The sequence below is a fragment of the Lipophrys pholis genome, assembly GCF_963383615.2.
Source record: "Lipophrys pholis genome assembly, chromosome: 7".
Taxonomy (NCBI): domain Eukaryota; kingdom Metazoa; phylum Chordata; class Actinopteri; order Blenniiformes; family Blenniidae; genus Lipophrys; species Lipophrys pholis.
The window spans coordinates 6,588,970-6,603,990 of NC_137638.1; the positions used below are offsets into that span (position 1 = coordinate 6,588,970).

Below are 15,021 nucleotides of genomic sequence, written 5' to 3' on the forward strand. Positions count from 1 at the left end.
TGTTATGGCGAAAACAGATTTATTTTTATTTTAGGTTGAGTACAACTCAAAAAAAACGAAACATAAAAAATGATATATATGGTCTTGAATTACCTTGAATTTGAATTTACTTCTGCTTGGTTCGATAAAACCGTACTCATCAAAATCAATGAAGGGAAGTGGAAACATAGCATGTATGTAAATCTGTGTTAATATTTACTGGTTTGGTGATGGTGGCACACAGATAAGATAACGTTGCCTTTATTGTCCTTCCGTTCAGATCAATGTTGTGGCTACCAACAATTGGCTAATTTCGTTGACAGTTTACGGTTTTCATGCGACATTTTCTCACGTCATCTTGGGGAATATGCTTGAATGAGAATCTAACTTGTTATGTGTTATTTTAAAAGTGCATTGTGCGATGAAGAAACTGGTGGTTCATTATGTGTGTGGTGAGAGCGAAATGCCATCAAACACCATGTATGAGTCTGAAGCTACCAATATAGCTTTGTAAATGAATAGGGAAGAATTTAGATGAAAAATAAATGCTATGTTTTGTAAATCTTGTAAACACATTTCATTCATATTAGATGTAGACAGTACGACTTCATAAAACTATGATGCTAATAATAATTAAAAAAAATAAAAAATCTGAAGTAACATTTATTTGCGAAGTTCCAGTAACATCATTTGCTATGAAGAGTGCGTTTTAGAGAGGCACAGTTTTTTTCTGAAGTATAAACATTGACTGAAGTTGACCAACTAATTGAATTATGCCCAAAAGAGACAATTTGGGAAATATCTTCCTCTAAATGAAGCGGGAAAGGCTAAAGATCATTTCGTCACATGAGTCAGAGAGCCTGGGGATATTTTTAGAGAGGTGTAATTATTTAGTAAAAGTTCACTAAAGTTAATCAGTCTGTGAAAGATTGTCTTAAAGGACTATGTGAGAAAGACGTTCCTTTACAGGAAACATCAGAGACTGAGATAAAGCCTTAAAATTCCATAATCTGCAATTCTGAATTGAATTTTGTCAATATTGGATGCTGGTGAACTGCTTTATCAGGAGGCTCGACCCGTTACTGGAAACCACTGTGTTGGCACTGAACACTTGTAGAAAACCCTGCTGGTTAACAAAGATCACAGTGCAAGACGCAACTAAAGCTGAATCACCCAGAGAAGAAGCCAAAAATGCAAGAAAGTCAACAATCATAAAAAATAAAATCAAACACACATGGCGTTGTCACAGTAGGTGATAATGAGGGGCAAGAGAACCAGCACTGTTTTCATTAAGAACAAGCACAGAGACATTAACATCACCTGCGTAAATGCCTGTATTTATCCCAATTATCTCAATATTCAACACCCTCATTGCACATCGGTTTTACCGGATATTTTGCCGGACTACCACTAAAGAGTCATTATTTCAGATCAAATCTTTCCTTTCTTTTTCTTGACATTTCACTCAAGAGTTTTCCAGGATCTAGTCGTGGGCTGTTTTCACAGGTTTTACCGGGTCTCCGTGTGAAGCCCGCAGAGACTCTTCAAACAAATCCTGGTCTCCGCAGAGACTTTCTGTCAGTGCCTCTTGTTCTTTGTTTCCACTGAGAGCTTTGCAGCTTTAACCAGTGACTCAGGAAGCTGACCAGTTGGATGTGCTATTTTTAAACCGGCAGCGGGCCCGGCCACTTCTCCTTTTGGATTCTCGATTTCAGCAAGATTTTCTTTCCCACCTGCTGCTTTCCTGACACTAATAGGAACAAGCCACAGTCTTTTTTTTTTCTTTTTTTTTTTAAACCAGAAACATCTTTATGGTGTGAACATGTCCCCTTCTAGGCACCGGTTGACGCCGTTGTCTTTGGACTACTGAAAATATGCCGGTCCATCCAGTGCAGGATTTGATTCGATTAATTCATGATAGGAACAGTCATGAGGCTCATGTCCTGGTAAATGCTTGAAATGAGAAGCGGTGGCTGTGCTGGATGATTGAGTGCATGCGTCATGACAGAAAAGGGAAGGATGTCGGAAGGAGAGAAGGGAGCACTGAGAACACGCTGTCATTTCATCAGTAGCTTGAATCTGCATCGGCAGTAATTCATCTTGGCCTCCATGCGCACAGTTCTGGTAAATACTTTTGGGAAAAACACTTATAAAGTAACCCGTTTGTGTAACACCACTACTATTGGCACTGAAGCAACAGCAGCACATTACTTTAGTGAAATTAGTGATGTAGTCACGATTGTAAAAGTTGAAAGAGTTTAGGAGCTGCTGACTCGGTCTTTGTCATGCGCTGTTAGCTTTAGCGTCAACCAGAGCTGTGATTTTAACAGTAATTATTTCACGTAAACCCTGTTTACTGAAGGAGCGCCTCAATAATCCTCATAATAGAGCATCTTCCTCCCACTTATTGATATTACTTTAGCTAACATCCAGATTATAGAGCATCTTCCTCCCGCTAACATTCAGATTATTTATGATCTTCCTCCTACTAACATCCAGATTATAGAGCATCTTCCTCCCACTAACTTCCAGATTATAGAGCATCTTCCTCCCACTAACATCCAGATTATAGAGCATCTTCTTCCCAGTAACATCCAGATTATAGAGCATTTTCCTCCCACTAACATCCAGATTATAGAGCCTCTTCCACCGACAAATTTATTGTGTCAGTTTGAATTTGCTCAACATGAATTCTTTGTGCAGGGAAACACAATTGATCTATAGCGATGTTGCATGTTTGATTTGACGATAAATTTGCATTACATTGTGCAGCTTTATAAATAAATAGCTAGTTATTCGGCTCTAAGAAAACATCCCGTCTCCGAGGCGTTCGGAGGGCCGGTTGTGTTGTTTGGATGGGAAACGCTGCTCGCCACATGACTTGTTGTTTGTAGCTTATCTCCGACTGGCAGAGTTGGTGGCTAGCGGGTAATCAGTGTGGAGTCTATCGCTGCCGACACAGGCTGTATCGTAAACGTCAAGCCTGGGCCTTTTTAGGTCCTGTCTCCTTTCATGTGCACAAAACATACCCGAGATTCAACACAGCCAAATGTGTCCTCATGAAATTTTCTTTCAAACTGAGGAGAAACAGCCGCGGCAGCTGACATGACGAGCTCATTGTGCAAATGAAAGACTGCGATTGCAACAGTTTCTTTGTTTCCCTCCATTTATCAATGTCTTGTTTGTAGCTGATTGATGTTCTCTGGTAGCTTGTTTTTAGTTTTCCCCACATGTCTTTTAATGAAATAGAAAGTGCAGAGACTCTGTCTTCTTTGGGACAAAAGGAGTGTCCAAGTTAAAGGTTTCAAATTCTGGATGAAAGCATGAAACTCAGCCAATGTGAGGCGTCCTTGTGGGGAATGTTCAGGCATAGGTCGGTCTTGTTCTGTGACCAAAACAGGTTTCTGAAGCCTTCAGTCTGGGGTAATTTCATTAGTGCCATGGCTGACATGTTCTTGTAAATCACAAAATCACACTTGGAAGCTCCTTTATGGCCGTCTGTCTCTTCCATTACCCTGCTCTCCACGTTCTCCCATCTTTTACGATGCTCCTTAGCAAATGAATGGGATGAGGAGAAAGTCGACGGGGCTTCGTGAGGTGCCCGTCATGAGAAGACAGTTTTTCAGACTTCAGATCTGTATCACCCAGAATATGGGTAAAAATTCTGATATGAATGTGAAAATTATATTGGATAAAAGATTTGTTGATTTTGTATGCTGGGATTTTTCCTGGCCAATGATTTCTCTGTTCACTAAAATCTTGTTTCATTCTCGCGGGATAGTCTGAAAAAAGGAAAACACTCAATTGTCAAAATTCAGCACAGTTTTATAACGAGGTGCGTTGAACACCTCAATATAAATGCATTGTGTGAATCATTTGAAAACCTTTAACAACTATATCAGATTTGAAATGGTGCAAAGTACAAGGCCCTTTTACTCTATGCAGGAATGTGGACTATGGCCGATTTAACATTATTGTGATATCCAAATTGCAAAAGACTGACTCAACTTAAGTTTCTATGTACTTTAGATTCAGGCTCTGAATATCAACATGACTGAGGTCATAAAGTGTGTACAAAAAATAGTCACGGCTCGTGTAAATGAGGGGCAAGAGAAAGAACACTGTTACCTAGAAGAACTAATTAATGACAAAGACATTAACATCATATACTTAGGTGTTTGCAAATCATATTAATATTGCAATACTCATCATTATCACATGTTCTCCTGTTATCGTGGGCCACTTAAAATCTTTCAGATCAACTCGGACATCTCCCTTCTGCTCCGGTGTCCCCCAGGGCTCTGTCCTAGGCCCCATTCTCTTAATTTATCTTCTTCCACTTGGCCATATTTTTTGTAAACATAATTTTCAATTTCACTGTTTCGAGGATGACACCCAGTTCTACCTTTCCACCAAAGTCTCACAAATCATGCTGTTTATTGAGACGACATTTCTTCAATTCTCCACAGAGCTGTTTTTAAACCGCCATGCAGAGGCAGAGACTGACAGCTCTGTAGCTCCGACTAGTGGTGAGCGTCTGCATGACAGTTCGGAAGGCACCTTGTACATAAATAAAACAGTAAAGTACTAATATTTCTGGAGCCTCATTGTGAGGTGGCGGAAGTTTGAAGCGTGGTTAAAAGTGGCTTTTCAGTACTGCCACATTTGCATATATAAAGTTAGACATACCATATTTTTTGACAGAACCACAATTGTTGACGTCATTTAGTAAGAGAAGCTCATTGAAACACTTTGATTACTCGTGGAGAAAAAGGAATCAAACCTTTTTCTTGGCTCGTTTCATGCAGTAAAAGTAACAACTTGAAGCCAGAGGGGAGGAAACGTGATCGATGTTTTTGTTAGCTTTGGTAGCTTTTTGATCTTGAGATGAGTTGAGTTTTAAAAGGTGTGTTTTGTGATCGTCCATCAGTAGAAGTGAAAAGTGGGGAAATTCTTTCATTTGTCACATAGATTTTCAGAATTAATCCATTTATTTTTAATATGTCAAAACAGAAAACCAACAGTTTCTCCCTGAAAAACCGAAACAAACCTGATGTAACTTTGGAACTTTATAAAACGCTTTCCGTCAAGCCTCATTGGTCACGGGCATAGATGTAACTCAATCCGGTGGTAACTTGAAAGTGATTACGTATGATGAGTTTCCCATAATGTACTGCATCCCCAGAGGCTCCTGCTCCATCATGTGGGGTGGAAATAAAAGAGCCCTCCATTGTTTGTGTGCCCAGGAGCACGGTACCATCGCTGTGATTGATGAGCAACTTTCTTTTGCTCTTGCAGAGTGTCGATTCAGATTTTTTTTTTCTTTTTCTCTCACTGCCAGATGTTAATCTGCATTGTGTGTTGGCTTCGCGCTGCTGTGAAATCTCCTAGCAACTATCGAAAAGCCGACATGTGGAACGAATGGCTAAATTTATAGCAGCAGTGCTAAAGGGAAGAGACGTGCAAATTTAAAATGAGTTTGTGATGATTATCTGTTTACGTAAATGATTCAAGATGGAAGGATCCAAAACAACCTGTGATGAAGTGGAGATGAAAGACTAAAGGGATTTTTTTATCAAAATCTGCTTTAAACGTCTGATTTCAATGCTAATGAGACCAAACCACCGCATGGTATTGTTTTATTTATGCGTTAGCCCCAATCAACGTTTTGTTCCAAATATTATGGTCAGAGATAAAACCTTGCAGATTTGTTTATTCGTGCTTTAACATGAAGGTTTAAGGCGTCATGGTCACAATGAAAAGATTTGATTTACTGGCATCACATCTTCATGATCATACATCTGCATTTATCTGCAGTGGGTATATGAAGTAGTGCGCATGTCACAATTGTTTCTAAGTAGATGTATTTGTAAAGGTGTTATTGACATGAAATCTGAACCAGATTGATGTAAATCTGCACGTAAAAACAAAAATCTAACTGTGGATGTCCAGGCTGCAGGAATGTTTCTTATCCGTGATTAATTGTAGATGCTGTGTTGGATTTGAATTTGTCATTTCACATTATCACATTAATTAATTATCTTTTCTTTGTATTGTTACAACTGTCGGGTTGGAATGTCATGTCAGCAGCAGCTTCAGAAAATATAAGGGATAATAGACATCCTGCAATTGTAAATCCTTCGTTGAGCATTTATTGTATTTATAATCATTTATATTTATCTTAAATATAACACAATAATCAATAAGAATATTAATCATCAAGAAGCAATCCAAAACATTAAACCACTTATTCACGTTCAAAATTAAATTGGAAGGATTCATTTTGATAAAATTACACAATAGTATCACACTGTAACAGAAACAAATGGCTGTGCTATATATTCATTAATTTCTTGTCCTTTTAAGAGAATTTATCACAATATGACCTAAAACCGGTGGTATATTATCACTTTATATAGAGATTTTTGTAATTTCATAGAGGTAGTTTGCCATTTTGAGCAGATGTGATCAATAATTAGTTTCTTATCAATGATGTCCTCGTTGAGGAGCTCTTAATAAAATCCCCTGTGTAAACTTTAGGATGTTATATTGAGTGTTTGTCCCTCTCCTCCTCCTCCTCCGCAGGGCTGCGTTTGCCCTGACAAAGCCGCTCAAGATGAATATGGTGAAGAGGATCATGGGGCGGCCGAGGCAGGAGGAGTGCAGCCCCCAGGACAACGCCCTGGGCCTGATGCACCTGCGCCGCCTCTTCTCGGAGCTGTGCCACCCGCCACGCCACATGACGCAGAAGGAGCAGGAGGAGAAGCTCTACATGATGCTGCCCGTCTTTAACCGGGTGAGTCCGCCTCGGTAGCTTCGGATGGAAACACAATGCAAATGAATCCTTGTGTTTACCTCTGATTGCTAGTTTGCGATATGTTTTACAGGGAGATTAATTATGAATTCAGAATAAACTGACTCAACGGAACAAAACATTTATAAAAAGTGAGGGTGAAAAGCCGACTTAGGCCCAGTTTACACGACAGCGTTTTCAAGTAAAAATGGAAAACCTTCGTAACATTTTTGGATCCGTTAACAGACAACAGTGATTGGAGACGTTGAAAATGCAACTTTTTGAAAACGGCTCCCAAGGTGGAACTTTTTGAAAACTCTCTAATTCCGTCTCCTTAGAAATGGGTGAAAACGCAACTTTTCTTAAATGCTGCTACTGCACCTACGAACCACGGCTGTGCTCAATAGTTCTTCTGCTCACAGGGGAGTAGATGGACAGTCACAGCAATGTTTGCCTCCAGGGTGTCATGACTCCTCGGCCATATTCTCCTGGATATTCTCCTGGATATCTCTTTGCACTTTCGTTTTGTGCAATTTTTGGTATATGTATAGTCTTATATAGTCCTTTTCTACAAATGTCACCAAACAGGCCTCATTTATGTAATATATTACGATGAATTAATCTAAATAACAATATCTCACTCGGATACAGTAATAATTTGCGGTCTTACCGTGTCTTTTGTGAAGAATTTGGACTGTTTTGCAAATGTACTTGATCCCTGATATAACTTTACATATTTGTAGTTATTTTAGCCGTCTTGGCATCATTTAGACAAGATATGGAGCAAACCGGGTAAATGTCAAAATGTGTTATTTTGTTGTTATGAGCAGCGTCTCCTGACCAGGTGACGGCTCGGCTTCATTCACTCACTTTGATTCATGTCAGAACGAGGCACTGGAGCTCCCCCAGTGCAGCAGCAGCAGGTTTAGGAAGCTGGATGAAGAAAGCGTTGTTTTCCTGTGAGCTGCCCTCGAAAAGGCTTCGCCTGCATTGTTCTGTACAAGTAGGACACAGCGGGAAAAACCCAGAGAGGCGACGAACACAGGATGATACCTGTGTTTCCCTCCTGAATGAAGCTAGAAAACTGCAGCGAAATCCATAATTCTGACAAGGATGACATGTTTCGACTCTCAGATGATTAATGTTAGTGTGTTTTGTGTTGCCTCAGGTGTTCGGGAACGGTCCGCCCAGCAGCATGACGGAGAAGTTCTCCGACCTGCTTCAGTTCACCACCCAGGTGTCCCGACTCATGGTGACCGAGATCAGACGGAGAGCCTCCAATAAATCCACCGGTGAGTCCCAAAACAGCAGGACTTTGATTACCAACTGAATACAGTCTTGTGCAAATCATTGAAATCCCATACACGTTGTTAAACTACAGAAACTTGACAACAAACTTGGAGGTCTTTTACTGAGATATTCAGAAATTCAGATTTTCAACTGATATAGAAGGTTCTCATGAATATTTAAAAAACTACCCTTTTAACTTGGAGTTTTAGTCACCACTGTTAAAAAAAAAAGTCATAAGACTACACAAATGTTATTAATATGTCAAAACTAATTTGTTGGAGAGTAAAATTGAGAAATAACTTTCTATTTCCCAAGTTGGTGTTAAAAAATATCAATTAAAAAGCAAACATTTCTTCCTGCTTTCTCATCCTAATCAATCCGTGTTTCAAGCGTACTGCAAAAACAGTTCAGAAAAGTGATTAAAAAGTAATTGTTTTCAACCAAAATAACTAGTTTTAGAGAAAAAAGAAAAACATGGGAGTCATCAACATAGTTACTTTCCTCATTAACAGACGATATAACATTTCAAAGAGCTGTGGGAAAATTAAATCCACTGTTTACAATATTAAAGTTTCTTGGAATTTAAAGAACTTTCTGAACTCGGGGGACTCTGGTGCTGAAACAACAAGATTACTGCCATCGGGCAGCTCTTTATTAGGAACAGACATGGAAATTACTGCATGAAGAAACAGAGAAACAGACTCTCGGAGAGGTTTCTGTCTGCTTCAGTTGTTTGCACAGGTTACAGTGACAATGAAGGCAATGGTTGGCTAAGACACGCTGAGGTTATATTGAAGTACTGTTGACGCTCTTCCTTCAGATGTGCAGCTAAAACAGAGACCGTAAACCTTGAAAGGGCTTTTTCCTCCCCTTTATCTCTCACTTTGGGCGATTTGATCAATGAGATCTCTTATCAGCAGCGAATGAGAGAAAAGAAGAGGGAGAGGAAACCAACAATACAGGAGTGAGATTTAATGTTTGAATTATTGTCAGTCTTTGGGAGTTTCCTATGTTGCTTTAATCTGACATGAAAGGTGAGTTTCCACTTCAGGTGAGGCAGCAGCTTTTGTTTATACCACCTTTCATATAAGTGTCTTTGTTTTAAAGTGCTTCTCAGATGTTTGATAAGAATGAGAAAAAAAAACTGTAAATACAAGACTGGAAAGGTTTTAGAATTAAGTGAACTGAGGCAGGATTAAAAAAAATCGATTCAAAAGTAAATCAAAAACTGTTTACTGGTCCTAATTCCGATGTCAGCACTTGAAATTACATTTTCTTTGTCATACTTCTTTACATTATCTTTTGTGTGTCAGCCACATGGTTTACCGGCGTTGTCCCTGCGGCACCGTCGGTTTACCGCAGGAAGCGTCGTTTTCCATCCACCTAACTGGACGTGTGCGTGTGTCTGTATTTTCCTCTTCAGAGGCCGCCAGCCGAGCCATCGTCCAGTTCCTGGAGGTGAACCAGAGTGAGGAGGCGAGTCGCGGCTGGATGCTTCTGACGACCATCAACCTGCTGGCTTCCTCAGGACAGGTCAGGAACTAAAAAAATCAAAGAAGTTAGATTCTGTGTGTGTGTTTGGATTCGAGTCTTCTGTGTGTGGACTGACTTTTCTCAATCATCCTTTGAGAATTGCCTTCAGACTCGAGTACGGAGATGTGGAAATAATTTAGATTTAGATCCATGCCTCACATGAGGAGCACTATTGGGATCTCCAGGAGTGTAGTTTGGATTTCTTTGTAAAACCTTATTTTAGTTTTTGAAGCTCTTGGCTTTAATTTTACAGCCTGTCGGTGTGAATGTGCATGTGTGGGTTGTGTGGTGGACTGGTGACCTTTACATGGTTTAACCTGCCCTTCTCCACAAAGTCTGCTGGGTTCAGACTCAACTGCTAGTGAACCGAAAGTTCATTAATTGGGTAAAGAAGGTGAAAGAATAAAAAAGGCCGTATGAAAGAAAGTCTAACTTTTCAGGTCTATTTGCACAAATTTTTTGAAAACGACTCTGGAGAACACAACTTTTCTTAAATGCTGCTACTCATGTGCACCACAGCCGAAGTAGATACTTCCTCTTGCACATGTGTGAAAAGATAGACAATAACAACAATGGCGGCATCAGAGTTTCAGTCCATACAACATTTTAGTCGATGAGGCTGATGTATGTACACCAGCTGGAACCGGACATTTTTATCTTATTCCCCCCTGATGTTTGTTCTTCTCACTTCAGCCCTCAGGTGTGAAATATTTAAGGCAGTCAATTGACTAAAAGTGTGAAATTAGTTAATCGCACATTTTTTTTGTGAATCGCATCACATAAACAATTTGCTTGATGAAAATGGATTGAGTCGTACATGGAGCTCTGTTGCTGTGTGTCCAGATCACACGGGGTTCTGTTGTTCTTATGAATGAAGTGTAGTGTAAAGTTTTTACTCTCCTCAAAAATATCGAGCTCAAGAACGTCTTTACTCTCGTCTGACCTGGAACGATCAACCCATTCTTCCCGATGATGTAATGTCACTTCCCAGAAACCTGATCTCAGAGGCAACTATAAAAGCTTCTTGTAATTTGACACCAGCCTCACCTCGTTGCTGGCTGCTATTGTACCTGGAGGATATGAGCATGTGAGGAAACAGATGATGGTTCAAGCGATATACTAGGTTACAGCATCAATAACTACTAAGGTCACTCTTTTAACAGACTCTTAACATTGCAGTGGGGTTAAACAAGGAAAGTGTAGCGCCCACTGTACCCCGTCTGTTTCTGAGTCTCCGGGTTCACGGAGCTGTGAAGCTTTCCGTCTGCGTGTGCTCGCGCTCCCCTGAACCCTTCGGCCCGCATTCCTCTGGAGGTCTTGCGGTGTTCGCCGCTGTCAGCTGGTTTGTCTGGCTTTTTTTCCGCTCCGCTGCGCAGCAGAAAGGCACCGACATCTGCAGACATGTGATAACCCCCCCCCCCCCCCCCCCCCCCCCCCCGCTCTCTCTGCTTTTTGACTCACTCCAGTTAAAACACAGCTGTACCATGTGTACACTGACAATGAGTGGAATCGCGCATCTGGGGGTTTTTGTGTAGGATTTTTTTTTGTTGTTGTACTGATGCAGAATTTAATAGTAAATGTCTCATATGGCAATACTTGAAGTGCCTCAGCCATGTAAACATACAGAAAATACTGATCATATGCTGTTAGGTAATCCAAACAAAAGAAGATAGTTTACCTCATGTGGTGGGATGTAAGTGTTGAATATTGACAGTTTTGAGAAAACATGCAGAGTGAAAGCTTCAGGAATCTTCAGGAACAACCGTCAGAGGACGTCTGATTGCTTCTCTTCCTTGGATTTAAACTGAGTTAAAACTTTAGAGGTTAATTAAAAACATTATTATGCTACTTCTGCTTCACTGGTTCGGCCCATTACAGATCAAACTGGGCTGTTGTTGCCCCCTGAACTGAAACGATGTGGACCATACTGTGGGAAAAGCTTAGACCTCGTTTTGGGTGAAAACACAACTTTTTGAAGACCGTCTGACTTGTAGATGGACAATAAGAATGTTTTCCTCCAGAGTGTCATGACTCCCAGTCCATATTCTCCTGGGACTTGGCAGTTTTATAGTTGACAGTCACAGTAATAAGAATCCAACTTGCTCGTCTGTCCATATGAATGTCCGTGTGCTCGCCCGTTAGTGTTTATAGCTTGTTGTTCCCTGTGTGTGTGTGTGTGTGTGTGTGTGTGTGTGTGTGTGTGTGTGTGTGTGTGTGTGTGTGTGTGTGTGTGTGTGTGTGTGTGTGTGTGTGTGTGTGTGGTGCTCAACACCTGCTCATCTTTTAATCCACCTTCCATTCAGGATCCTGATGGTGCATAATCCAGATTGACTGGAGTGTTTATCAAAGGACAAGGTCTCCATCTTTAGGGGTCTTTAAGGCCTCACCAGATTTACTGGAGCTCCTTGGTTTTAATTGCTTTTCTGTTTGGAGGAGCCTCGACAGTCGTCGTAAAACTGGCCCCCGACACAAGTCGTGAACACGGAGGATTTAACAACTCTGACGGCTTTTTATGGAGCTGGAAATGGACTGACAGCTCAGAGCTGGAGGATCTGAAGCAGTGACACCTGGAAGGAACCGCTTGTCTTCCAGGTGGCTGGAGTTTATATCAAGACTATTTTAGACTATATTACCATGATCAATTTTAACACAATAGCAAGGCAGCTATCCACTCTATTGACTTTAAATTCAAAGTTTCAGACCATGTCTTGTTTGAACCAGAGATGTTGATGTTGTCAATGTTTTCCCTGACAAAATTGTTGCGTGTGTGTGTGTGTGTGTGTGTGTGTGTGTGTGTGTGTGTGTGTGTGTGTGTGTGTGTGTGTGTGTGTGTGTGTGTGTGTGTGTGTGTGTGTGTGTGTGTGTGTGTGTGTGTGTGTGTGTGTGTGTGTGTGTGTGTGTGTGTGTGTGTGTGTGTGTGTGTGTGTGTGTGTGTGTGCGCGTGCGTGTGCGCAAATTTGTTAGTCAGTTAAACTAAACCTGACTTCACCTCCTTCCTTTGAATCTACCCTCATCTCTCACTTGACGATTCTCCTTCCACAAAAATATATATATTTCGTGTGTGTGTGTGTATTACTCTCCTAGTGTTGTTTTTTGTTTCACTCTTCTGCTTTTTATCTCTCTCTCTCTCTCTCTCTCTCTCTCTCTCTCTACCTGTCTGAGTTTCTCTGTGATTGACCGTTTGCACTGACCTTGACCTTAAATGCTGGAAGCAGAGCTAGTTTGTCTGTAATAGCAAGTAAACACACGCACGCACGCACGCACGCACGCACGCACGCACGCATGCACGCACGCACGCACGCACGCACGCTACAAATGGTGCCCCAGCCTCAAAAATTAAAGATGCTATTAATGTTAAGATATACTGTGTTAAATGCACGCGGTCAGGTTATGGTTAGTGTAAGAAAGCTTTCCTTCTATAGAACTTTAAACAACCTATGGCTGAACCAAAGTGTTGTACATTAACAGACATGAAAACAAGACCAAATTAAAATCAAGAGCTGTTCATAAACGATCATAAAAACACAAACACTAAAACACAATTAAGCAATAAAAAAGAAGGGCAAAGTGTCAAACTGGGTCCAATTGGAAAAAGTGTCTGTCTGCTTTTATTGTCTCATATGGAAGTGTGTGTGCCTGCGTCTACCTGTGTGTGTGTTTATTGTCTTATATGGGAGGGGGTGTGTGTGTGTGTGAGTGAGAGGGTAATTTGTCAGTGGTGTGTACGAGGCAGCGCTTGATTATCTGAATCATTCACTTCAGTGAGCACCAGCCCCATCTATTTCTGCACACACACACACACACACACACACACACACACACACACACACACACACACACACACACACACACACACACACACACACACACACACACACACACACACACACACACACACACACACACAGTGTGACGTTTAAACACCCACCTCAGGTCTTAAAAAGCTTCCCTGCCCTTCCTCTGACCTCACAGAGTCTACGATATGATTCATAACACCACCAAACAACCGTTTACCAAAGTGAGACACTTGCATTTTCACTGTACAGCAGGTTAGAGCAGTTTAACATATTCAATTACAGTACCAGACTTTACTTTCTTCTTGATTCCATTTCTGTCATGGGATTGCAAATCAGTCAATCTGTTTTAAACAGAGTACAAATTGAATGAGCTGTGAATTGTTTGTAAGATTCTTCTGGCATTTATTCAGAAGAATGACCTCTGCTTTGTATTTCTTAACAGTTCATAGTGATCTCATACATTTTGTCCCTCCATGACATGCACTGTATTTGTTGAGGGTTATGATTGAAAGCAGTTGATTTCAAAACCCAAATAATTTCACTAAAATGCTCTGCTGTTGCAATTCTTGCATAATAAGTTGCCGTTGTCTTGTGGAAATAAGCCAAACATTCCCTGGAAACGGTCTTCTGACTGGAAGCTGATAAGAATTGATCCTCTTCTTTAACCCTTTAACATCCTCTCGATGCACAAAAAGCAACGGAGCCCCTAAAAACAAAAAATAATCAAAATACAGCCTCCCGATTTAGATCCAGACTTTAAACCAAATCCAGACTTCCTCTGTTGTAACACAGACGCTTCAAGCTTTGATTGTTTTTGACTCTTTAATCTAGAAGCAGACTTTTTAAATTAAAATTCAATTCTTTATGTCAGATCCAGACTATTTGATCTCGACCCAGACTATTTGAGGTCCCCCGTGACTCTGATAATGTGAACCACACTCCTCAAAATTAAGTTAACTTATTAAATAAATTAAGATCAACCAAGTTACGTTCCCTTAATTGAAGTAAAAATGTTAATGGATAACTTAGTTTATCAAATGATTGGCTGTTAATGGGTTAACATGAAGAACAGATTTTGTGAAAGAGTTTCAATTTTAGCTGCATTGCACTCTGGGACACTTGTGCCTTAAATGAGCTTAGGCCCTGAAAAGAAGCACATAATGCTAAACCAGGGGTGGGTCAAGTCTTAAGTTCTGCTCGATTCTCTCCCATTAGACATTTAGTCTGAGGACTTGGTTATAATACATCTCCTTTATGTCTAAAAGTCTTCACTACATTTATTAAACAAGTGGTAACTGTGCTTTACCTATTTTATTGTCCTTTCCTCACCAGAAAACGGTGGACTGCATGACGACCATGTCTGTGCCGTCCACCCTGGTCAAATGCCTCTACTTGTTCTTTGACCTGCCGCACATGGTGGAAGCCCCCGCAGGCCCCCCGCCACCGCCACCCCAACCGGCCCCCAACCAGGAGAAGACCCCCGGCCAGGGGCAACCCCAGCCCGAGCTGCCCCTGGCCGACCGCAGGGCGCTGCTCCAGAAAGTCTTCGTCCAGGTAAAAGCCGGAGAAACAAAAGCTTTCTGCCGCAGGTATCGATCAGGTGATGATCAGCTAAATAAAACCCTTGAA

At 40.9% G+C, this 15,021-nt stretch overlaps 1 protein-coding gene across 1 annotated transcript in view; it reads left to right on the forward strand.

Moving 5' to 3' along the window:
• The first annotated feature begins 6,580 nt into the window (after positions 1-6,580).
• The window catches only part of wdfy3 (WD repeat and FYVE domain containing 3), a 74,249-nt gene continuing 65,808 nt past the window's right edge, over positions 6,581-15,021 (forward strand). Inside the window, exons 1-4 of the mRNA XM_080466530.1 lie at positions 6,581-6,775; positions 7,941-8,064; positions 9,486-9,595; positions 14,725-14,946. Of these exons, the coding sequence (XP_080322656.1) occupies positions 6,596-6,775; positions 7,941-8,064; positions 9,486-9,595; positions 14,725-14,946 (636 nt within the window). The 5' untranslated portion in view covers positions 6,581-6,595. The remainder of the gene's footprint in view (positions 6,776-7,940; positions 8,065-9,485; positions 9,596-14,724; positions 14,947-15,021) is intronic.